Raw genomic sequence first — 25206 nt, 5'->3', positions numbered from 1 at the left:
TCCCTTCGGTGGGTGGGGGAACTGCCCCTGGTTGAGATCCATTGGTCTAAAGAAAAGTTAAAAATAGCATAATCAGCCTGCCAGCAGTGAAAACCCAGCAATCTACTAAGTGGTTGATAAGTAAGTTTCAAAATTAGCTTTATTCCTAGTGTCTGGTTATTTTGAACCTTGAGAATTTCTTGGATAATTTTATAGTTTGTCAACAAGTCAGAAGCAATACATAAACAGGTAATCATTTTCCCAGAATTCTATTACATAAGAGGTGATATAATTATTCTTTGGTAGAACAACCAAATCATTTCTGGCTATTAAACACCTGATTACATTCTGTCTCAAAAGGAAACATCTTAACGTTTTAAAATGCAAGTCTCAGTGTCTTAAAAAACAGTAGCCAGTAGCTGAAATACCCATAATGAGATCATCATCGACAACAACAACACAAATAACATTTGCTATTTATATGGGGCCTTTCATCTGAGCAGTTCAAAAGGCATTTTACAAAGTAATTAATACTCACAATTACCCCCTTAGGAAAAATACGTGTCCAGTATCAGTCTGGTTATTAGAACCAAAGCACAAGGAAATTAAATACACTGACAATAAGATCAAAGAATCAATATAAAACAGGTAAAATGCCGGTCAGGAACGAAACTGTATTGCACAAAATTGGTTTTCAGCTGTGTGCATTTAAACCTATATGCAGAAACTGTTGTGTTTTTGGGTTTTTTTTTTTTTTTTAAACCAAAGAGCTTGCCCAACTACAAATTCCCTGGTGGGAGCTTCCCAAGAGATGATATCATCTCATCTAGGTATCTGGAATCAATGAAGGGCACAGGACAGGCTTTCAAACATTTGTAAATTTTTAAAACTCACAACTTTCAACAGAGAATAACTTTCTGAGCACTGATTCTATGCTGGGAACTTTACATATTATCTCATTTGAGTACTTCCCAAGTTTTAAAGCTTAACTTACACAACGATCATTGATGGCATTTCAAGAGCGAGTCTACTTTTATAGAGATAAACGTTAGGAAAAGTGGCTTCACCAAATTTTATAATCTTCATAGCCACTTTATACCTTACAGTAGGTCCTAGTTTATATTTCACAGATGGGTCATTTTCTGAACATGGGTAGGTCCTAGTATACTAGTCTAGACACACATGGCTTCTGTGTGCTTCTGTGTATTTCTCCGTGTTCTCAAATGTAAATCAACATGTATCAAGATACAGGCAAGAATTGTGTCTCTGAGAACGTGTGGATGCTCCCGTGCTATCATCACAACTAAAACTGATCCATCTGTGCAAACTGGAACATTTGTAGACTTTTGGTAAAGGGCTGGGATATGAGAGGGGGGCAGAGGCCTGCCCACAACCACAGGTCTGTGGTCTCCAAACTCAAGTGAGGGTAAAAACAAACAGGAAATTCAAAGAAAACCTGGTTCTGGCTATTTCCCTCTACTCTCCAGTCATCAAACCATAGCCTGTGTCTTTCACAGTTCACCAAGGGGTTGTATTACATAAGAGGTGTATTACATAAGAGGAAACTTCCCACGGAGAATATCACCAATATCAGTTAGTTTACATTCTCAAAACCAAAGAAATACTTGAAGATACTCTTATTTTAGCTGATTTGCAACTATCCCCATATGTTTTCCCAACTAGGCTGAGGCTGGTTCCTGACAACCACACCAGCACGTTAGACATTTCTAGATCAAATCTAGATCAAGTTCTCTTTCTAGATCAAATAAGAGATAAACACAAGGAAAGTGACTTCACCAAATTTTATAATCTTTATAGCCATTTTGTACCTTACGGTAGGTCCTAATTTATATTTCACAGAGGAGTCATTTTCTACACATGGGTAGGTCCTAGTATACTAGTCTAGATATAACATGGCTTCTGTGTATTTCTCCATGTTCTCAATGGAGATCTCTTCTAGATCAAATGCAACATGATTAACACACAATTTCCCACTCAAAATAGCTGCTTTTTCCAACTTCTCCATTTTAATCTCATGACTTCTTTCCTGGGCTCATGGGCTCAACACATTCACCTTCCTTTTCCAGCTTTCTCCTAGTCCCGCATGGTATCAAGCCCTAAAGATGCTACCTCCACAATGTTTTATGATTCAGTCCCTGACCTGAGTGCAAGGCTGTGTTACCTTGATTTAGTTTTTTTGAGAGAGAGCGTGCACGCGAGCAGGGGAGAGGGGCAGAAGGAGAGAGAGAGAGAGGGAGAATCTTAAGGAGGCTCCAGGCGCCAGATGTGGGGCTCGATCCCAGGACCTTGGGATCATGACCTGAGCCAAAATCAAGGGTCGGACATTCAACTGACTGAGCCACCCAGGGACCTCTGCATTACCTTTTAGAAAACAAAACTCTTTTCTTGACCATAATCAGTGCAAATGAATGCAGAAACTTAATAAATACTAGTCATAACCCTAACACTTTGATTTAAAACCATTCTTTAGAGGATGTATATTTTCTTTCTGGAATTAAGTGCATGCATATGTTAAGATACAAGCTCGTATATTTACACAAAATGAGATTAATGTGAACATATTATAGTAATCTGTTTTCACTTAGTATTTCAAGAAAATATTTTAACGGCCCTATAATATTACCGTATATGCGATCATTTATTTAACAAACCCTCCATTTGGGGACATTCAGGCTGTGTCCAATATTTTGCGATTATAAGTAGTAACTCTGTGTTAAATATCCTTGAAGCCAAATCTCTGAAAACAGCCCTAATTACTTCCTTGAGATAAACTCTCAGATGTGGAATTGCTGAGAAACAGGTATAAACACTTTCAAAGGAGGCTGTCAAGTACTGCCAAACTACCCTCCAGAAACAGGACACCAGTTTTGGCCCCCACCTGTTTTCTCTGTGCATTCACGCACCTGGGCGTGACAGCTTTGTTTTAATCCACATCAGTCTGATTCCAAACAGCGGACTCACTTTCGCCATTACGACCTGCTAGGGGAACAGGGTGGCTACTGACTCCCTCTCCCCTGCCTCTTCCCACCGTGGATCACGGGTGCCCTCCTCTCAGAATGAGCTTCTACAGGGCAGCTCCCTGTCTGTCATGCGGTCCCAGGAAGTCCCTTCCACGGGAGTGTCCCAACTGACTCTCCATCCTTAACCTCCATGAGTCAGCTCCCTTGGGGTGACCCGGAAGGTCGTGAAGATTAAATGTGAGAGTGTGTGCTACACACCTGGTAATTCATTCCCTCAAATGCTCTTCACTCGCTGGATCAAGGCATCACGCCTCTGCTTGCGCTGGTCCCACCAGCCCAAACGCCCTTCCCATGCTTTCCACCTGCTGAGATCTTACCCACATGTCACCAAGTCTACCTCAAGTGCCTAATACCTCGGAAATGCTCCTCCTGTTCCTTCATGTGGGCTCCTCCCACCCAGAAGAGGTAGGTCATCTTTTTCTAAACTTCGATAAAAACTCTGACCGCCTTCTAGCTTATTTAGTAGCCATTTTTATACAACCTTCTTTCTTCCACTGGACTTTCTTCTACTGGGATCTGAAACGGATTCAGCTTTGTATTCTTTGTATTGCATGCGGTGTCCTGCGCCAAATGGGCATTTTGTACAGAATTGAGGCGTTTAAGTCAGGATGGAGAAACTTATGGAAAATCTATCGCCATAGTGTTGAGGTACAGGATAAGCTGGACAGAGAAGACAGACGTGGCAAACAGATCCTATAACCATAAATACTAACTCAAATGGCCATGCCCTCATTTTCAGTTGTTGCAGACAACAACTTACACATCAAAACTGGTTATGGCCATTCTACACGATCGTCGTCTGAGCATTTGTTTCGTGCTGGTTTTGGTGCTGGGTGTCTCATCTCATCGGAGGTGCACAACCCTAGAGGACCTATGACTTTCATTTTGCAGAAGAGAAGACAGAGGCTTAGTAAGGTTAATTAGCCTGCCTGAAGTAACAGAGTCCAAACGGGGCAGGACAGACTCAAACCCAGTTCTGCCTGTTCCTTGTCCATTCTGCTGATGGCCTCTTCATCACGTGGATGGCCTGGCACCTCGTTATGTCCCTCTGCCTGGCCCGAAGAAAGTGGGGAGAGGTGTAGCTGCCAGCAAGGAACTGGCCTACCCCACAGATCCCATCACCTGATATTTACAGCATGATGTGGATACAGGGGAATATACTGTGGTGAGTGGACAAAAGAGCCCACAGCTCTGAGCAACTAGCCACCTGTCGTCAGGTGGGCTAGTTGTCAACAGGAAGAACAGGCACCTACGGCTGAAGCTAGGAGAAGAACACAGAGCACCTGGCCAACAGGCCAGACAGACCTAATGCCCTGCTTGGGGCAGTGAGGCTAATTTTTCATCCCACTGGGTGGTGAAAGGGCCTTAGATATATTGCTACACTGGGCTGTCTCCGACTCTAGACCCAAATCCCTGTAGGAGGATATGGGGAAGCCACAGAGAAAAAGGAATGTTGTCTATGAGGCAGCCAGACTACAGTGAAAAGGCAAATGCATCCTTAAACCTGGAGTCATACAGAATTAAATTCTAACGTAAATTCATGACTTGCAGAATAGAAAAGTAAATAAATCAGCAGGGTGGTAGCATAGAACTTTCTAGAGTGTCATGCTCAGTCACAGGGGGTGGGATAATTCATGAGCCCAATTTCAAACTGTCAAAGGATATTTCCTAGAAATCATGAGTTAGAGTCATCCACAACTGCCTGTGGGAGAGAGGACTTTACCAGGGTGGTGCCTTGTTCCAAGGCAATTCAGAGACAAGAGGTCTGGGTGGGCCTGAGAGTCAGCATTTCCAAGAAGCTCCCAGGTGACACAGGTACCACAGCCTGGATAGCAAGAAATTAAGAAGTCAGCAGGGGAAGGGAGGCAAGCTGGAGTGAGGGAAGGGGTTCTTGAAAAAATATTATGTAAAAAAGGAGCAAATGTAGGAAACTAATATTTTTGCACGTTATAGCAAGGTCTAGTACACATCTGTAAAAATGTATTATCCAAGTAATAGGTCTGAGCAAGAAAAAAAAATAACAAACCAAAATCAATCTACTTCTAGAGCTGGAAAATGCTTTAAAATGGCCCAGTACTCTTTAAAATGATCAAATCAACCACAAAATCATCTAAATGAAAAATGCAGCCAGTGTTTAGAATCTAACCAGGAAGCCTCGGGTGCTATTTACCTCATTTGGGCTCTTCATTTTTACTTGTTATTTCTTCCATTAATTAGAAACCTGTTTACTACCTATTACGTTTTCCTGTTCATTAGAACTCCGGGGAATCTGGACAGTAGAGGAAAAAGCTGGAAGAATAAAGCACTGCTTCTGCTGTGTTGGCACATTCCCACATCGTCGACCCCACAACAGCCTCTCCCGATCAAATGCAACCCCAAAGGACGGGGGCGGTGGTGTCCCTAAATGCTCGGGTGGGTGGGGAGGAAACGAGACCTGGGACCTACACAGGCAGTGAAGTCACTTCGTGACTCTGCAGCCTGGATATGATCACCAATGACATAAACGGAGCTGAAGGCGACACCACCAGTGGACCAAGACACAAAAGTTATTGGCATTATTGTAACTATCTCCAAATTCGATCCCTGCCCCCAACATTGAGAATCTCAGAGAATCCTATGATTTGGGGGTAAAGACCGAAAAATACAAATCTGTTATGTTTCTAAGTTGTACTACAGTTTCTTAGGTGATTCATAATTTACGGCTTCAAGAGAAATTTAAGACGCATGCAGATTAACAGAATTATGTTTAGAACATGCCATCTGATGGGCACACTGTGAGCAAGCAAACATCCCTGACGGTGCTCACAGGGACAGAACTTCATCATGAGCTACAGTTAACGTTTCCCGGCACAGCAGCCCTCTCCTCACCTGCATTAAGGCCGGAAATAATCAGGAGCCAGCTTTTGCCATGTGATTTACTACAGCTGCTCCCTGGGTATCATTTGGGCATTAAGTTCAACATTTCTTCTTCCGTGTCGCAAGGGTATAATCATCACATTATGGCTACAGTCCACTCAACGGGTCTGTGGTAGAAGGAGCTTGAAAGAATAGTTCTTCAGATATCTAACACATCTAGGTGTGGGGTTGCTTGCAGGAGCTGGCTGGGAAGTATGTTTTTGATACTGGTTGCTTCACACCTGCACGTTACTCCCTCCCGTCCCAGCCAGCAGACCCTCAGCACCCACTGTGTGCCCTGCAGGATGCCGTTTTCTGGGGGAAGAAAGATGAAAATAGGATGCTCCCTGGCCTTAAGCAGCCTCAGGGTACTGTGAGACACAGACCCCAAATGGCACAGCAGGCTGCAAGTGCTACCTTTTATGCTTTAATTTTATGTTTTTGTGGTAAAATGCACAGAACATAAAACTTACCAGCCCATTTCTTAGGTGTACAGTTCAGGGGTGTTACATACACTCACACGGTTGTGCAATCTCCAGATTTCTTCTTGCCTTGCAAAACTCAAACTCTGTCACCATGAAACACTAACTGCCCACTGACTGCCCCCGAAGCCCCTGGCACTCATCTCTCTACTATTTGTGTCTGTGGATCAGAGCAGGCTAGGAATCTCGCATCACAGGCTCTGTCCTATTTTGCCCTCGAGCTGATTTCATTTAGCATAATGTCCTCGCCGTTCTTGCCGTGTCAGAATTTGCTTCCTTGTTAAGGCTGGAATACCCCACTGTGTGGACGGACCACATTTGCTTATCCACCCATCCACTGATGAAGAACGTGCAGTGCTTCCACTCCAGGCATCCATAATGCTGCTAGAAAGTCAGGTGTGCTATGCCCGTGATCTTCAGGGGCGCCTAGGTGGCTCAGCCGGTTGAGCATTGACTCTTTATTTCAGCTCAGGTCATGATCTCACGGTTTGTGAGTTCAAGCCCTGCGTCAGGCTTCGTGCTGACGGCACAGAGCCTGCTTGGGATTCTCTGTCTCCCTCTCTCTCTGCCCCTCCCCTGTCCTCATGCGCTCTCAAAATAATAAACATTTTAAAAACCATATGTAAGATGTTGTGGAAGAATTGAGGGTCTCACAGAGGCAGATGCATTAGAAGTGACTGAAAATGAGACTTTCACCAGCCAAGTGGCAGAAGGGAAGGGTCTCTTGAGGCAGAGGGGCAGTGTGCGCATGCTGGGGACAGGGGGGGCCGGGGTGCAATGGAAAAACCTACACAGTACTCATTTGGGGGCACTGCTCATGTTAGGAGTTGAGGGTGGAGAGGTAGGTGGGGAAAGAGCTTCCTATGGCCTTGTCTATTCTGGTTTCACTGCTTCTTCAAGAGCCCAATCTGGTCTGGGACGAGGGACCCAAGTCTCACTGCTGGCAGACTTAGACGCTGGCAAGTCTGTTCTCCGTGTATCATCCCCTGTCCCCTTGGGTTGCCTCTCATCAACTTCAAGCAAGTCTCTGAGCCCTTTACTGCCTCCCGCTGGGGGCTCTGGCTCTTGAGCCCTGACTGGGTCACAGATTCCGGGCTCTTCTCTGGTGGCTGACAGCTGGCCTGCAGCCCCAGCTCTAGTGGACTTGGGCCTCGATACGGCTCCAGCACCAGCTTGTCCAGGCTGGGAGCTACCGGGGGTCCCATAGGGATCAGATCCGTGTGCCAGAAAGAAGCACTCTATGGGTGGAAGGACGGGGGGTTGCTTATAGGAGGGCAAGTCTGGAAAGGGACAGGGACGGAGGGCCGTAAACAGAGACCACCACGGGAAGGAAGAGGAGGATGTGAGAAATACAAAGCAGTAAGAATAGGTGGGAACCAGAAACTGAAGTGCGAGTGACGAGGAGCTCCCAAGTCTCAGGCACGAAGAATCAGATTTCAGAGAGTGTCCTGGCTCAGCCCACCAAGCACCATGAGGTAGCTCACAACACGAGGCAAAGTAATGCTGGCATCCCCGTTCCGTGGTCAGTTTCCAGGCAAGATTTACCAGTAAGATCATCCGGTCTAATTTATACCCACAGAGACACAAGGAGTCCCCCTGACACGTGACCAGAAAGCCTGCAGGTGGATGAAGGGTTAAATCTGTAACTGAAATTGTCAAGAGGCAAGATGGTTTAAACAAACCTTCTCCCTTGGTTTAATGAGTGCTGTCACGTGCTTCAACACCAGAGGCCCGTCTAAACTGTATGTGAAGTTAACATTATCAAAGACAATCATGCCTTCTTGGGGCCAGGTCGGCGGAGGGTGGTTCTGATATTCCCAAGGGGCTTCTTTCTCAAGGTCTGTATATTCAATCACCCTTTCTACTGAAATCATCTGAAAGACACAGGACATCACATGGGTTAGGAAGGGAGGTTCTCATCCATGTTAAGAGACTGTAAAATGAAATGCTCTTTGATACTAGCTAGTTAAGTATATCTCAGGTGCCAATACCCCCAAAGAAGGCATCTGATGAGAACTGATGCAATTTACACACCTGTTCATAGTCTTGTAACACTTTCACTTATGGCTACTTCCTTCAGCATTACATTGAAACTACAAGAATTAGAGAAGTAAATCCTGAGATTTTATTTTTCCACTTTTCACACCTGAACAAAAAAACCAAGGATTTTGTCAAAGAAAGGAACACTTGTGGCCAACCATCTGCAATCTTGCTACAGAAGAGCCATCTGTTTTAGGGGAGTTGAACTGCCTAAGTCATCAAAAAAACCTTTTTTTTTTTTTTGAGAGAGAGAGAGGGGGGGGGGGGAGGGAGAGGGAGGGAGGGAGAGGGAACAAGCTGAGAGAGGGAGACAATATTAAGCAGGCTCCACACTGAGTTCAGAGCCCAACATGGGTCTCGATCCCATGACCCTGGGATCATTGACACCTGAGCCGAAATCAAAAGTCAGACGTTCAACCAGTTGCGCCACCCAGGCGCCCCCGTCAAACTCATTTTAGGGGTGCCTGGGTGGTTCAGTCGGTTGAGCGTCCGACTCTTGATTTTGGCTCAGGTCATGGTCTCACAGTTCATGAGTTCGAGCCCCATGTCAGGCTCTAGGCTGCCAGCACGGAGCCTGCTTGGGATTCTCTCTCTCCCTCTCTCTCTGCCCTTCCCCTACTCATGCTCTCTCTCTCTCTCTCTCAAAATAAATAAATAAAATTTTTTTTTTAAATCTCATTTTCATGATCAGTCACTTTCTACTCTGTTAGAAGAGCACACTGGAAAGATTTCTCTTTCATTTCTCTTCTCATTTCCCTTCAGGAGAAGGTGCAACTATTCCAAAGAGGAAAGAATTTACTTACTAAGGCCTCCTGAACAACCATCTTGACACCTTTGCCTAGCACATTCTGAGAAGGAGCTTACCCTACCAGAAAGAAGGGACATCAGCAAATTCCGGTGCTCAACAACATACAAGAATAAATGCTAAAATGAGGCAGAGGGAGGGTAGGCACGCAAAGGGAGATACCTATTAATTAAACGAACCGCCTCAAAATACTGAATTCTTTTATCAGGAATGAGGAATTACCCATTAAGAAGCAAAAATAAATAGGCCTCTAAGAAATTAGCTTATATCCTCTCCAGGACTTCAGAACCTCCCTCCTACAGAGAGAACATTTATTACATTTGAAGACAGCTTGCGGTGAATCTAAAACCCGCTGACATAGCACACAGAAGACTGAAGAAAAGATGTGTATATTTTATTTTACACTAACTTTAAACAGATGGAAGAAGGATCTGAAAAACTTGGTTAGCTCCGATGTAAAAATAACAGTTTTAATATTTTACATAAGAAGTGCTTTCATGCCCTTTAATGGCAGGGAGACTTGAAAAGGCTAAGAACGTAAAGATAAACATTACCATATTCTCCACTTCGGCGCTCTGCCTGACGCACCACTGGAACATCCCCATGAGTGTCAGGGCGTAGGACAACGCCAGGCCAACCTGCCCGGCATCTAAAGCTAAAATAGGAAGGAGAAAGGGAATCAAATCAGTCCCATTCTTAATCCCGAGTACAGATCCTCCTCTCACTCTACCAAAACGACTCCTTTGTAATACGTAAATACTTGACACATGATGATAGTAATAGTTATACTTTTACTATCTGATGACTAAGACCATAAGACAATAAAAAAAAAAAAAAAACTATAAATTCAGAAAGACTGTTAAGTGAGTTTATGAACTCCAACAGGACTGACAAACACCTGACAGTATTGCATAGGTGACAAACAATGTCATTATTCAGACTTTTGGCATTACTGTTTCAAGAATCATTACGTAATTTCACATTCTACATCCAATGCGACCACAGTTAGAAACCACTAAAAACAAGGCAATGGGTTCTGAGAGCCAGCCTTGAAATCTAAAATACTACTCCCACTGTTCCATTATTAATACTATGATTCAGTGCTGTCACAATGGAATAGTCAGGGGTAGCGAATTCACCCCCTGCACACCAACACCTGCTCATGTGGTGCCCACCTGGTGGGGAGCATAGCATTCTCTCCTGCTGAATGGCTTTCTCAACCCAGTGTACCAGGCTTGTATGCCCAAGAGATCCCAGTAGCTCTCAAGTTAAAACCTAAAGCCCTAAGCTGGACAAAACACTTAACGGAAAACTTGGTTCTCTCCATATTCTCCAGACACTTCCCCAGGAAAGTACAGAAAGTTAGCTGCTACACTCACATGGTCCTCAACCTATGCAAAGATAAAAGAAACTCATCAGGGTCCAAATAAGCACTCTACACAGACCACACAGCAAAATCACACCCGGCCCGACACACCGCGAATGCTTTAATGCGATCCGTTAGAACAAGACAGTATATGGTATTGGACAAGGTGGTAGGGTTTAATTTAATAACTGTAAACGCAGCTAAAAATTGTAATCATACCACAAATAGTTATTCACATCTGTACTTACTTTTTGCCAGAATCAGGGACCCAAAGGCAACGACAATGATAAAGATGGCGCAGATGGCATCCAGACGCACGGCGAACCATCGGGACGTAGTCAGAAACAAGAACCATGCCTCTGGGTTTGCGAAGCATAATAAGCAAAATGAGTAAGTCGAAAAGCCATGTTAATTACTTTGAATGCGGGAGAACACTTTGCCCGGTTGAGCTACACGAGAATTTTTTCTCATGGAGAGCAAAGCTGCACACCTAAGGAACCAGAAGGTTCCGGAAAGCCAACTTCTGACACAAAGCAATGTATGGTACAGGCAGGAATTGGTACAGTGGCTTTGTGGGAGGCATGCATTGAAAAATTCAACCAAGGGGCGCCTGGGTGGCTCAGTCGGTTAAGGCGTCCAACTCTTGATCTCAGCTCAGGTCACGATCTCATAGTTCGTGGGACTGAGCCCCACAGCAGGGTCTGTACTGACAGTGTGGAGCCTACTTGGGATTCCCTCTCCCTCTCTCTCTGCCCCACCCCCACTCACACTTGCTCACTCTATAAATTAAAATAAACTTTAAAAAAAAGAAAAGGAAAATTCAACTCAGAGGTTATAAGTAGAAATAGGATAATAAAAACCTCGGAAAAATGGGCTCATCAGTACCTTTCTTAGAGTGCCAGGCTCAACATGAAGCTTATCCTCTCACGTGGTTTACTGTTCCCAGCTGATAACAGACAGCAAGACCTCCACTTTGTTTCCAGTACTTTCCATACCTACTATGGGGTCCTGCACACAGTGTTTATTCCTTAGGAGCCAGTATCTCAAGGATCATCTTGCTAAAAGTTCCCACATCAAGTAGGTAGCAAATCTGACAATCAGGAAACTGATTTCCTCAGCAACTTCTGTCACCCTGAATGCTCTCAAAATAAGACTTGGCAAACTATAGCCTGTAGGCCAAACATGGCCCACCACCTGTTTTTGTAAATAAAGTTTTATTTGAACACAGCCATGGTCATTTGCTGATATACTATGTTCGGCTGTGTGTTCCTGTTACAATAGCAACGCTGAATTGCTACAATAGATAATATGGTACACAAAGCCTAAAACGTTTCCTATCTGGACCCTTAACAAAAAAAAGTCCATTGACTCCTGCCCTAAAAGGACAGAAAGTGATGGAAGGACAATGCAAGCCACTGGGGGTAGGGGGGGACGGGGGAAGCAGTGGTGTGACAGGGGGAAGGGGGAACACACAGGGGATTCTGAGAGGAGTCACGACCCAGGGGAGAGGACAAAGACATGCTGAGGAAGGATGTGGGGCTGGGCTGGTGGCAAGACAGACAGAGAGGTGCTGCCCAGCAAGGCCAAGAGAGGGGGCATATACTGTTCTTTGAAACCATTTCCAGAAACTCACAGACCTGAATGCAAATCCTGGTGTGCGTCGAACAGTTCCTGGAACCTCTCTTCAGCTTCATATGCCCGGATGGTCCAAAGTCCCTGGAGAGACGACGATAAGTGGGAAAACACCGGGCTCCGTGCTGGGGAGGCAGACAGAAAGTCGGTGAGGCGGGACTGAGGAGAGCACCTGCCTCTCGTGCTGTGTGGCCACACATCCCACTCAATGGCACACCCAGAGCTTCTGGACGGGCTGCCCAGGGGAGAAGGGACGATGCCCCTCCTGGAGAGGAACAAACACGTCAGCCCTCAAACTCCTGGTCACACCGCGCTTCCCTTTAACGACCCGAAAACACAAGTTTCTCTTCGAACCTATCTTTGACAAAATTCAAATCATGGCTAGATTTAAATAATTAAATTCTTTCTTTGCTAACTCATTTGTCCAAGGTCCTCCTCCAATATGGCCTTCCTCCAGAACTCTTCCCTGACAGCCTTCTGGGAGGAAATTCTGTTCAGGAATTTTTGAGTCGCTAACGTTCTTACACTGAATTCTGCTACAGTTCTCACCACACGGAATCATGGTTTGCTCCACCTGTGACTATGAAGGACTGGGATCTAGTCAGTATGTCCCTGAAATGGTAACAGGTTGGTGAGAAGTTCGGTGAACAGCCAGTCCCGCTCCTGCGTCAAGAATCTCTTTCTGGGAGACAGAGAACGCAGGTATTGCAGTGCCCTTGCACCCACGGGGCCTGTGCAGCCACAAGGTCTTTGAATAGCTTTGACTTTGGCTGGAGGCAACTCCCCTGCTGGACACCTGGCCTGTGGAGGTCACTGCGTGACAGTGACATAACTCTTTCAGAACCTGACCATGGACTTAGCGGCCATTCTCTTTTGAGTAACTTCATGCTGGCTTGGGGCCTGAGGTCATGTGACCAGCCATCTGTTTCCCTGCCATCTCCTCTAAGAGCACCCTGTGTGTCAGCACCAGGGGCTGGCTCCTGCCCACCAGGGAGGTGTTGGGCAGGGATGGTCACATCCGGCTTGCATCCCCCACCATAAATAAGGCCATGACCAGCTGTTGTCAGGGGCAGGACTGTGAGTCTGTGGCCTCTGTCTGGGATGAGTAACAATTTGTGCTGTATCAGCAGGTAATACTTGACTTATCACTTTATTACCTGTGCACCTCCTAGAGAAGACGTGTTGGGAAAACACCTGGGTGTTCAGGGGAAGGACAGATCACTTATCTCCTGAGACGCTACAGAAGTTTTATAAAATGACGGAAACAATTCAGAGAAAAACTCAAACTTATTTCAGAGACTGATCCTTAGCCTGCCATCTGAACGCCTGTCTGGGTGTGACAGTTCAGTCACATGGGCACCGCATGTATGGGGGACAGGGATGCTGGGCACAAATGTGCGGACACAGAACCTCCTCTTGGAGCTTAGTGTCCACGGCTCCTCAGGCAAGGAGGAGGCAGGCTTCCCCACAAAAGACAGTGGGGCTCAGAGAAGATGGGACACCCTGGGCTGCGGGCCTGCTGTCCACCTCCTCCATTGCGGACCTCTTTCCTGAGATATTGACTAAGGACATTAACTGTTAGGGGCCCGTGCCTGTGATGCTCCTTTAAGGAAAAAGACCTTCTCTGAACCGAGGCATGACCTAACATTTCCCCCTGTATCTACTTCCGGCAAAGAGCCTTAAGTGATTCGGTGGTGGTTTTGACCATCCAGTTGTATGTTTGTGATCTAGCACCCACACCGCTCTCTCCCTTCATTTATACGGAGTCATCTTTAGCCTTTATTCATTTTAGCTTCCTTTAAGTTTGTACTTTTAAGGCAGTAATATGAACATAAGGGGACTGAGTTCACGCCCCAAAGAAGAAAGGCTGCAAGCTCCGAATAGGCCTTTTCTGCACTTCTTAGCACATGTCCCAGTCTGTCCCCCAAGACGTGGTCAATGTGGAAACAGGGTGCTTCCCGGGATGACTCAGCAAAGTTCCAGAGTTCCTATCAAGAAAGTACTTACAGTCCAGCTCCAGGAAACACCAAGAACTCACTAGAACCATGTTCTTATTTCTTGAGCAAACGGTGTGATATAAACAGTTTCATCACAGAAAACGTTTCTAAGAAGGAAGGAGATGTGGCTGCTGACTCAGGGAGAGTCCTTGAGTGAAATGCTTCAGCGTGGCCACCCCCACCCGTGTCCCTCGTCAGGAGATCAAGGTTGCAGTTGATTTTCTCTGGCAGGGTTTCAGAGTGGGGTTGACTTTAGAAATCAGGGGTCGCCCAGCTTTGAAAACCAGTGAACCCAGAGACCCCACCACTAACTTTACCTCACACCCAGGAGTTCCAGGGGTACAGCAGGAATCTGCCCCTGAGAAAAGCTATCCTGTCTCTCTCACACCCTACTTAGGACTGAGTGGGATGCCAGGATGAGTGAGTTGGAGGGTCTGCAAAGAAAATTAACTGGCACAGAGGGAAACAGAGTGCCAAGGCTCTGGTATGTTCTCTTGCCCAATGTAATGCCTTTTCCCCCACAAGGATCGAGCTGGCTATCCTGAAGTAGATCCCTGTAGCACCCATGGTGTTAGCCAGCAGTCACAGGCAAATGCAACCTTACGTTTCACAAAACGGACACAAGACTGACGACTGTGTGTCCCATGACCCTGAGGACTCTTTGGGACAGACCCTTCCCCAAGAGGGAGAAGGCAGTAGCTGCTTCAAGGACCTGACAGCCATGCTATGGCTTTATCATTTACATTATGTGAGGCCTGCTGGTTGTTATGTTCTTAATTCCCTCACGTTCAAGGTTCTAGCACCTTTCCGAGTGGCCAGGAAACACTTTACAGGCATCAACTCACAAGACCCTTGCAAGAGTCCCACAGGGCAGGTGTTGCTATATCTTAGAGGGAAAAACAGGCAGAAGGATTAAGAGCACTGGCCAAGATGAAGTAAATTAACCCAAGTGGTAGAACTGGGGGGTCAGACCGAACTCTCATTCCCAAGGTTGTGCTTTTAATCACTGCCACAGTGTCTCAGACAGAAAATAATCAGGTTAAAGATGCCAATGTGTGACGAAATGCAGTTTTCTCCAGACTTTGTAGTTTACGATTAGAAAACCCCAAAATCAGGGCGCCTGGGTGACTCAGATGGTTAAGTGTCCGGTGTTTGATTTTGGCTCAGGTCATGATCTCACAGTTTGTGAGTTCAAGCCCCGCATCAGGCTCTGTGCTGACAAGCATAGAGCCTACTTGGGATTCTCTCTCTCCCTCTCTCTCAAAAACAAACCTTAAAAAAAGAAGAAGAAGAAGAAGAAGAAGAAGAAAGAAAACCCCAAAATCAAACTTAGTGAATATCCAATAGCCTTATCCATTATCATACAGATTAAGCACCTTCAGTTGAACAGTCCCTGGAAACCCATCATGAGAACTTACAACAGCAGAATCGAGAGTCAATGGTCTGAAACACGTGGCACACATTTAACTCTCCCCAGCGATGCCCATGGCAGACACTGCTAATTGATCACAGTACCCTTATACATGGAATTTGGATGTGGCTGCATAACTCAGACATTGCTAACCGATCAAGCAGATCCTGATTTGCCTGAACGATGCTACCATGCTCACTTTTGCAAAAATGGAAACTCATTACAATCAACTGCGTATTTGTCAGTAAGGTAGTTTAAATGCCAGCCTGAGGTTTCAGAGGCAGCTAGGCAATAGGATCTGAAAATAATGCTCAGGACCTTCAGAGTCCTTTCAAAGCACAAGGATGAAGCAGATTTATGCCTTATAGTCAGAGCAATCAGGTATCCTCTTTTTGTCCTCCTTTCTCCTGGTGGCTCCAGCGATGGCCTCAAGAAATACTATCACTGCTTAAAGAAAACAATAGAATTGCTATTTATGGCACAGACCCACAAGCCAGACAGATGACAACAAACAGTTCTAATCAACTGACCACCACATTTGGTTATCTGGGAGTGAGGAAGAAGGAATATCTGTATTTAAAGTACTGTCACAGCCTACTGGGGTGCAGGAATGTTCACAATATTCCCAAATACCCTAGGGGTCATGCTAAAGTTCTCAAAATCTCCAGATTAAGCACTGGGAAAATCCTATACTGTTTCTTGAAAAAAGCCTCACGAGGTCCCCTTCCTCCTCTCCATTTCCGCATGGATGGGGAATGGCCCTTGTCCCAGACAAAAATCTCCACCTTCTTCCAGAGACCTCGTTTTAAATAAACCAGAGACCTTCTTTGCAACAAGACTGACTGAAGTCGACAGACTCCATTTCATGAGCGGCCTCCACTTATAAAATGTCTGGAGCCTTGTTGTCTCCACAAAAGACGGGCTGAAGTTCATCCTTTATTCCTCCGCCTTCTCCAAGCTCCGCCACAGTAACCTGTTGAGAGACAGGATGGCCCACACGTTGGGACTACACTGCCTGCCGCCCAAGGCAATGCCTCACAAAACCACACCTCACAGGAGGTCAGCTGGTTCTCTGACGACTGAGAAGTTTTCCTATAGCTCTTATAAAATCGATGCCCATTATCCTTTATGCAAATGCTTATGACAAATGTCTCTCAAAAATATATTATTAAAAAAGAAACAAATGGGGGGCACCTGGATGGCTCAGTTGGTTGAGCATCCAACTTCAGCCTAGGTCATGATCTTGCCATTCCCAAGTTTGAGCCCCGCATTGGGCTCCATGCTGCAGCTCAGAACCTGGAACCTGTTACAGATTCTGTGTCTCCCTCTCTCTCTCCGCCCCTCCCCCACTCATGCTGTGGGTGTGTGTGTGTGTGTGTGTGTGTGTGTGTGTGTGTGTGTCTCTCTCTCTCTCTCAAAAATAAACTCTTAAAAAAAATTAAAAAAAAAAAAAAGAAACACATGGGGCGCCTGGGTGGCTCAGTTAAGCACCCAACTTTGGCTCAGGTCATGATCTCATGATCTCACCACTCATGGGTTCAAGCCCTATGTCGGGCTCTGTCCAGACAGCTAGGAGCCAGGAACCTGGAACCTGCTTCCGATTCTGTGTCTCCCTCTCTCTCTGCCCCTCCCCTATTTGCACTCTGTGTGTGTGTGTGTCTCTCTCTTTCCCTAATTAAAAAAAAATTAAATTAAAAAAAAAAAAAAACCAAGAAATACACACACACATGCCATAACAAAAAAAATCTCTTCTGTCCCGATGAACTTGTATTTTTCCAGACAACCATGAGACCCAATAGGTTTCTCTTCTTAGTCTGGCTTGCAGGAAGCTAAGCTGGTATTAATTTGCAGTAACTATCCACAGGGTTGCAGTTTCCGATACAAATATCTTACTTCTTTATGTTTTGGCTATCATCTTTATTCCTTCTTTCTTTCTTTAAATATAACAATCTACTCTCCTTATGATTTGTCTTACTAATAACGACATACTTTTGTGCATTAATGAGATAAGCTCTGAACTATTTCATCTTCTGTGATTACCCACGTTTTCCCATTATTCCAAAACCAGGAAGCTGAATGGAGAACAAACTAAATGCATACTGAACAGAACCCTCGCCTGGGTCCTCCTAAGGGAATTACATCCAGGATCCATTTACAGGAACAGCCTGAGCGGGGGGAAAGCTTCAGACAGTGTGGCATGACAGCAAACACTGGTGATAATAAAGAGTAACACTGAACACAATTTTTTATCTTTACAAAATATTTACCAGCTGTACCTTATTTGCCATTTTTTGAGTATGTGATAGTAATCTGTTTTTCAAATGTATCACTTCTGACATACGAGTATATTGCCCGACACCTCTGCTCCTTTCCCTAATCTTTCCCTTTCTTTGTCATTTCCAGAACCTTCAAGGAAAGAAAAATTCCATTATTTTCCTTCTGTATTTCCAAAATATTTCCAACATGAAATATTTCTTTAAAAAAATTACCTGAGTGCCTGCTCTACGTTAGGAAGCATGTCATGAGTAAGACAGAAATGGCCCCTGTCCTCACAGTGCTCACATTCCAGTGGAGCATCACTACACATATATCCTCTGTTTCTTCCTTGTGCTACCCTGCAAAGCAGCCTGGCAGGCCACTAGCTCCATGTGCCCTAAGGGCCACTCTGACTCATGGTGGCCATAATATTCGATTATTTAACATGAGCTTGGAAAAAATTCTGGAAGAGAGAGTCTGCACAGTTTCAGGGGTCTCCTTAATTACAGCATAAACGGAAGTGAGCCCACATCGCCAGTGCAACCTGAGAACCTCTGTACTCACTTGTAGATTCCAGGCGTTTGACATCCCTCGATGTTTCTAAGAAATATCGCCGAAGAACAAAGAAAATGATGCCAAAGGGAATCAGAGGTATCGCGACCCAAGGAATCACCGCCACTGCAACAGCCACCACACCACAGACTTGCAGAAATGTCTGAAATAGGGAAAAGAGATAAAAAGGGCTTCTTACCAAGAATTCTCTTCCAACATAAACTTTAAAGGGTTGTTTTGTTAGGATTCAACTCCTTTCTTCCAAAGACTTGTTGGAATGGCAGGGCATGGTTTCCAAAGATATAATAGAATTTTACAAGTGGTCCTGATGATATTTATACACCTAATCGTGATGTACCAAAGACAATAAGAATTTTCTAGATATTAGTTCTTTTGATACACTCAGTAGCCCTAGGAGATAGGCATTATAATCTTCCCTATTTAACAGATGAGAAAGTTTGAGACTCAGAATAAGACTTGAATCCCAAACTATCATGAGTCAGTGGATATTACCAGGGAAATCAGCAAGCAGAAATCATAGATGAGAAATTCGGAAGATTCAACTATACATGTAGGGATAAAGAAGTGGCTAATTACAAATTCAGTGGTCAGAAAGGGAGGGAGAAATTTAAGTATTTACCTTTGAAAGTGAGGATTCCTCTTTCTTGGCTTTCTATCCACAGTTAACATCTACCGAGTGCTCACTGTGTACAGTGCTACCCATTAAGTACTTTGCGTGTACTAACTCATTTAATCCTCGGAATGGCCCTATCCAATACTAGTATTATCTCCCTTTCCACATAGAGACCCTGAAGCACAGGCAGGGGAAAAGCAACTTGATGAAGACTGCAAAGCATTAGTCATAGAAGCCTACATCATTAGCCATCATGATATATTTAAGCTTGCCCTCAATGTAACGCCAACTTTTTATCCTTCCGGAAAAAAATTCTTGACTTATTTGAGCCCCCTAATTTGTCTTGAATTTTTTCCTCTAAAGACCTTGCTTAAGGAATTTCAGAGTTTATCAGCGTGGCTAAAAAAGGACAAAAGAAGGGAAACAAATTTCTGAGATTTCTTAGAAATCTTATGAAGAGTTTTAAAAATAAGGAAACACAAAGTCCAAAATCTTTTTTTTAAGTTTTATTATCTGGGCCAACAGACACATGAAAAGATGCCTGACATCACTCGTCATCAGGGAAATGCAAATCAAAACCCACAATGAGAGATCGTCTTCTGCCACAGAATGGCTAGTATCAGTAAGACAAGAAATAACAAGTGTTGGTGAGCATGTGGAGAAAAGGGAACTCTCATGCACCATTGGTGGGAATGTAAATTGGTACAGCCACTGTGGAAAACAGTATGCACGTTCTGGAAAAATAGAACAATAGAAATACCACGTGATTCAGAAATATCACTACTGGGTACTGGGGCGCCTGGGTGGCTCAGTCGGTTAAACGTCCGACTTCAGCTCAGGTCATGATCTCGCGGTCGGTGAGTTCGAGCCCCGCGTCGGGCTCTGTGCTGACAGCTCAGAGCGTGGAGCCTGTTTCAGATTCTGTGTCTCCCTCTCTCTCTGACCCTCCCCCATTCATGCTCTCTCTCTGTCTCAAAAATAAATAAACGTTAAAAAAAATTTTGTTAATAAATAAATAAATAATATCACTACTGGGTATTTACCCACAGAAAAGAAAAACACTAATTCGAGAAGATATGTGCAGCCCTATGTTTACTGCAGCATTATTTACGACAGCCACAATATGGAAGCAACCCACGTGTCCATCAACAGATAACTGAATAAAAAAGACCAAGATCGTGCCATTTGCGACAACATGGATGAACCCAGAGGGCATTACGCTAAGGGAAATAAAGTCAGAGACAAATACCATATGATTTCACTTACATATGGAATCTAAAAACAAAACAAACAAAAAGCAGAAACAGACCCACAACTGCAGAACTGATGGTTGCCAAAGGGGAGGGGGGTGAGGGATGAGCAAACTGGGTGAAGGGGAGTGGGAGATACAGGCTTCCAGTTATGGGACGAATAAGTCAGATGAAAGGTAGAGCATAGGGAATACGGTCAATGGTACTGTTACTAAGCTGTGTTGCATGCGGACAGATGGCAGCCACACACGCCGTGAGCACAGTGTTACGAAGAGTGGTAGAATCACTATGTTGCATGCGTGAGTGTCATTGCGTACATGGCGTGTCAACTATACTTCGATTTAAAAAAGGATCAGGCTGTCTTGATGCTCCCATTTTTACAGGCAGGCTATCCTGTTTCTAAAATAAGTATTTCAAATAAAAAATACGACAAAAAATGTTTTACCAGAACAACAATCAATTTTATCATCTGGATAGGCAATTTTCTATCATTAGGATATTTAAAATATCTATCTCAAAGGCTAATGATGACAACAACAGCAAGTGCCCTGTGTCAGGTATGGGCTGTACACAGGTAGCGTACCGAGTTCTATGAATGTTCAATCATGACCTCATCTTGTGAGGTGATTTTATGTTGGGAAATGATACTGGGCTAAAAAGAGCAGGCAGAATAGAAACCCAAGTCACCTGGATGATGCTGATTTAAGTATCCACTTTTATCAGGAAAAAAATGGTATCATGGTGTACAACTTCAGGTGACATGAGTGCAATCAACATATTTTTGCATCTGCCTGCTAGGACAGTGGGCTCATTGGATGGTGGGAATGGGCACATTCACATGGCATGTGAACTCCAAAGTTTGTGAATTCAGGTGGATACAAACCCAGGACTATATGCACGAGGCACAGGGGGCTGTGGAAATACAGGGAAGAATACATGAATAGTTTCCGGAAGGTTCTTCAACTTACAACCAAATTTCACAGGCTGGTTTAACAAACAGAAAGAGCGGCAATGAATAACTTGCAGTAGTAATCACAGCTGATGGAAACACTGCCCAAGAGGAAGTCGGGCTGCAAAGGTCAAGGTGCCTGCCCACATTAACATAGGTTGTTCCGTGTCCTCTCAGAAGGCGCCTGCCCAGTGCCTTCCCCACTGTGCCAGCCAGGGCAGCGGGCCCTGGGCGCATCTCCAAGGGAAGGATTAGCAGGGCAATGCCTGAGGGAGACACATGTTATCATCTCACAGTTATTCCAAGTCAGTTTTCTCAGAGCTTCATCACAACCAGCTTGTGAATGAGCAAAGAAGGAACTGTCATTTCCATTTACAGATAAGGATTGTGAAAGCTGGCAGGTTAAGTGGTGGTCCCAAGTTCTCCCAGGAAGTTACTGTGTGATGGAGAAAGCCAGGAATGGTGCCTGTGAAAGGTGCTTCGTGCAGGCAGGAGATGAGTGGAGGAAGGAGGAAACCTCTAGAACTGTGAATCTGTGGGCAGGAGCCCCAGTGAATCAAAACTGCATTATTTTGATGTAGACCCAAGCGTTCTGTTTCCCCCAGTCTCTACTGCGGTGTCCAGACAAAACCCAGGGTGAAGAGGCATGGAATTCTGAAGGAACAAAGTCCAATAGTAAGTGGAGAAAGCAGGCTGTGCACCTCTCTCCTTTTACATCTACAGCTGGCCAATTTCTCACAGCTACTGGGTTAACTGATGCATCCCACTCTTCTATACTAATTAGGAAGCCAAGAGGAAGGGTCCTTTTAGACCCTTCTATGTCTGCCCTTAAGTGACCACTAGGCTTACCACTGTTAGTTGTCAAGAAATAAAAAAAAATCTGAAAGGTTATGAAAATATTAAAATTTACAATTTTTGAGCAGACTAACATCACTTGATTGAACAATATTCACCAGTTTCAACTACCCGGCTCTCCCGAAGGTGGGGGCCTTCTGTGGCTAAGCCGGCCCGGCAGATTACCTGGGCAGCAGAGGTAAGCTCCAAACACGGGGCTCCACTGGAGCCATCTTCTTGGCGCTCATTAAAGACCCGTAACTGATGCTCTCAGAAACTCCCAGGTTAGGTTAGGGCTTTCAGATTTGATGTCCCCAAATTCTGAAGTAATTCAAAAAGGCTTTCTATAAGAGTTTTATTTCTACTTGCAGGTCATGCTATGGCCAGCTGAACAGTGAATTAGATGTTATACTGTACTGTAAAAACATACACAATGTTTGATTTTACATTTATATGTATTCATGTATATACACATGTGAATCTTTTACTGCCAGAAAACTCTCTCTTTTTTTTTAAAGTAATCTCTCTGCCCAACATGGCGCTCAAACTCAAACGCCCAAGATCAAGAGTCACATGCTCTACCAACTGAGCCAGCCAGGTGCCCATGCCAGCAGACTCTTTATGGAAGTTGGCAAGGACAAAAACAGTAAGCAAAAAAGCTAACATTCCGAAAGGGGACACAGAAGATGCTGGTGCAAAACAAACACCCATCCCCTCCTTAAAGCCAGTCTCATTTCTTCCTTCCACATTCTCAGGAATTCCAAAGTATGTACACAAATTCTGCCCAAATGATTGGATTCCAAACCTATATTGGATGACCCACCCCCACGGCCAGTGCTTCTGTACCTCTGTTGCACTAAGGCACAAAGAGACAATGATATAAATATATAGCAAGAAACATGTTGACCCAGAAGCACCTGACCCAAGCCTTGACACCCAAGATCTAAGGGTAATTGTTTTTTTGATATGCTTGTATCCCAACTGGAACATACTCGTTAGGAAGTCAATCCAAAATCTATAAACCCACGTGAACAGGGGCGCCTGGGTGGCTCAGTCGGTTAAGCGTCCGACTTCGGCTCAGGTCACGATCTCGCGGTCCGTGAGTTTGAGCCCTGCGTCGGGCTCTGGGCTGATGGCTCAGAGCCTGGAGCCTGCTTCCGATTCTGTGTCTCCCTCTCTCTCTGCCCCTCCCCCGTTCATGCTCTGTCTCTCTCTGTCTCAAAAATAAATTAAAAACATTAAAAAAAAAAAATTTAAACCCACGTGAACAAATGCAAACAATCCTTGAATAAAAGTCCTTCACTTGAGAGAACATGTTGATTTTGCTTAATCGGGAGCAATTCTGCAGCTTACAGAGAACGTCAATCCAGACCTGGAGGGCAATAGCATTAGCCTAGCACCGTGCTATCCAACAGGGTCTAAGACCAACCCTCTCTAATATTAACGGGGAAGGGAACACAGCCCACCATCTTGTCTTAGTGAAAACTGGGCTACCCACTACCACAAAAAGATGTCAGAAGATAGTAGGAATTAAGTGAGATAATTATATAAAGTGCTTAGCAGTCCATGCTTAACAAAAAGAAACCTAAGTACCATTATTATTACCTTTCAGTATGCTCTAGATGCCAGCAGCCAGAAGAGAAGGAACAGTGCGTTGACAGATTTATGGGCCTAAAGTGTCTTAAAAATATCATGAAGCTGGAGCCTGAGACGTGTCTCACTCTAACCACTGGCACAGCTTAGGACTATCCAGGGACACCAGGGCAAGTGTTATTGTTTCCTGGATGTGGTAATGATGTCACATATACCAAAGTGGCTGTGGCTCTTCTTTAGCCATCATATCTGAGGTCTATTTTGTTTGAATATAAGATGACCGATAAACCTCATGCTTACTACATTTTCTGTCCTCTCCTTTTTCACCCCACCTGAGGGTCTCCCAAAGACTGATAACCTCAGGATAGTGGAAGCAACTCAACATTTTTTGAGATGTTTCTTTTCTTATTCTGGATTCTTTTAGTGTTTCAAGACTCACTTCTTTTTTTTTATTTTTTAATGTTTGTTTATTTATGACACAGAGACAGAGCATGAATGGGGGGAGGGGCAGAAAGAGAGGGAGACACAGAATCCGAAGCTGGTTACAGGCTTCAAGCTGTCAACACAGAGCCCGACGCCGGGCTCGAACTCACGGACTGCGAGATCATGACCTGAGCCAAAGTCGGACGCTCGACCAACTGAGCCACCCAGGCACCCCAAGCCTCACTTCTTAGTGAAGACTTCCTGCCCTGAAATTGCTCGGCACTTCTGGGAGAGCAAGGAAAACTGTGCTGGGCCTCCGAATCAACACCACCAAAGCAAATGCCAGATTATTCAATAGGGACAAAGAAGTCCATCGTGACATTTTCTATTTCATGCATCATGAACTGGTGTCGATATCAAGGGAAATACAAAAGCTACATTTTGTGCACTAGTGAATCCCAGGAAATTCAGCTGTATCCACTCCAGGTTGGCCTTCCTGGCAAGCAAGCATGCTAGTTCAGATGCCAGGAGGGCCCTGTCACCATCACTTACGGAAAGGATAAGCACCTCTCTCCCTTACAAAGGAAGCTGTCCTGTGAGCCACTCTTTCTGATTAAACCACAGGGGTATCTAAATGAATTGTTAATGTCGCTTATAGAAGCCATAAAATAAAATAATTCTTACAGAAAATGTTAACTGCTTTGTTTGAAAAATTGCCCAGTTACAAATCTTGAGAAAAATGTCATTGCTTGGTTGCTAGCGCCTATGGCAAATTCCCTCATTACACTGAAGAAAATCTCTGTATCTTGTTCACAACCAAAGACAGGTACAACTGCCCCCCTCCCCCATACCAATAGTGGATAACATCTCGTGAGGGCTGCCTTGTGTCCCACCTCTTCAGTAATTCCATCCTCACTTTCAATCTGAGTGGGAGGGATTATCACCTCCACACACAAAGAATGAAGCTCATGTGGGGTGCCTGGGTGGCTCAGTCAGTTGAGCGTTGGACTTCGGCTCAGGTCATGACCTTGTGGTTCGTGAGTTCGAGCCCCGCATCGGGCTCTGTG

General features: G+C 44.7%; 1 protein-coding gene across 5 annotated transcripts in view; it reads right to left on the bottom strand.

The window, feature by feature from the left end:
* The window catches only part of ABCC4 (ATP binding cassette subfamily C member 4), a 264459-nt gene that overhangs the window by 42777 nt on the left and 196476 nt on the right, over nt 1–25206 (bottom strand). For all 5 annotated transcript variants that reach the window (XM_058681819.1, XM_058681826.1, XM_058681841.1 and 2 more), the window contains 5 exons: nt 18469–18619; nt 12246–12365; nt 10857–10967; nt 9797–9897; nt 8080–8271 (listed from right to left, as the gene is read on the bottom strand). In XM_058681819.1, coding sequence (XP_058537802.1) covers nt 8080–8271; nt 9797–9897; nt 10857–10967; nt 12246–12365; nt 18469–18619 — 675 coding nt within the window. The remainder of the gene's footprint in view (nt 1–8079; nt 8272–9796; nt 9898–10856; nt 10968–12245; nt 12366–18468; nt 18620–25206) is intronic.

This window comes from Neofelis nebulosa, chromosome 1 (genome assembly GCF_028018385.1).
Source record: "Neofelis nebulosa isolate mNeoNeb1 chromosome 1, mNeoNeb1.pri, whole genome shotgun sequence".
Taxonomy (NCBI): Eukaryota; Metazoa; Chordata; class Mammalia; order Carnivora; family Felidae; genus Neofelis; species Neofelis nebulosa.
The sequence above is the reverse complement of the archived record's forward strand: the minus strand, read 5'-3'. Positions and strand labels throughout refer to the sequence as shown.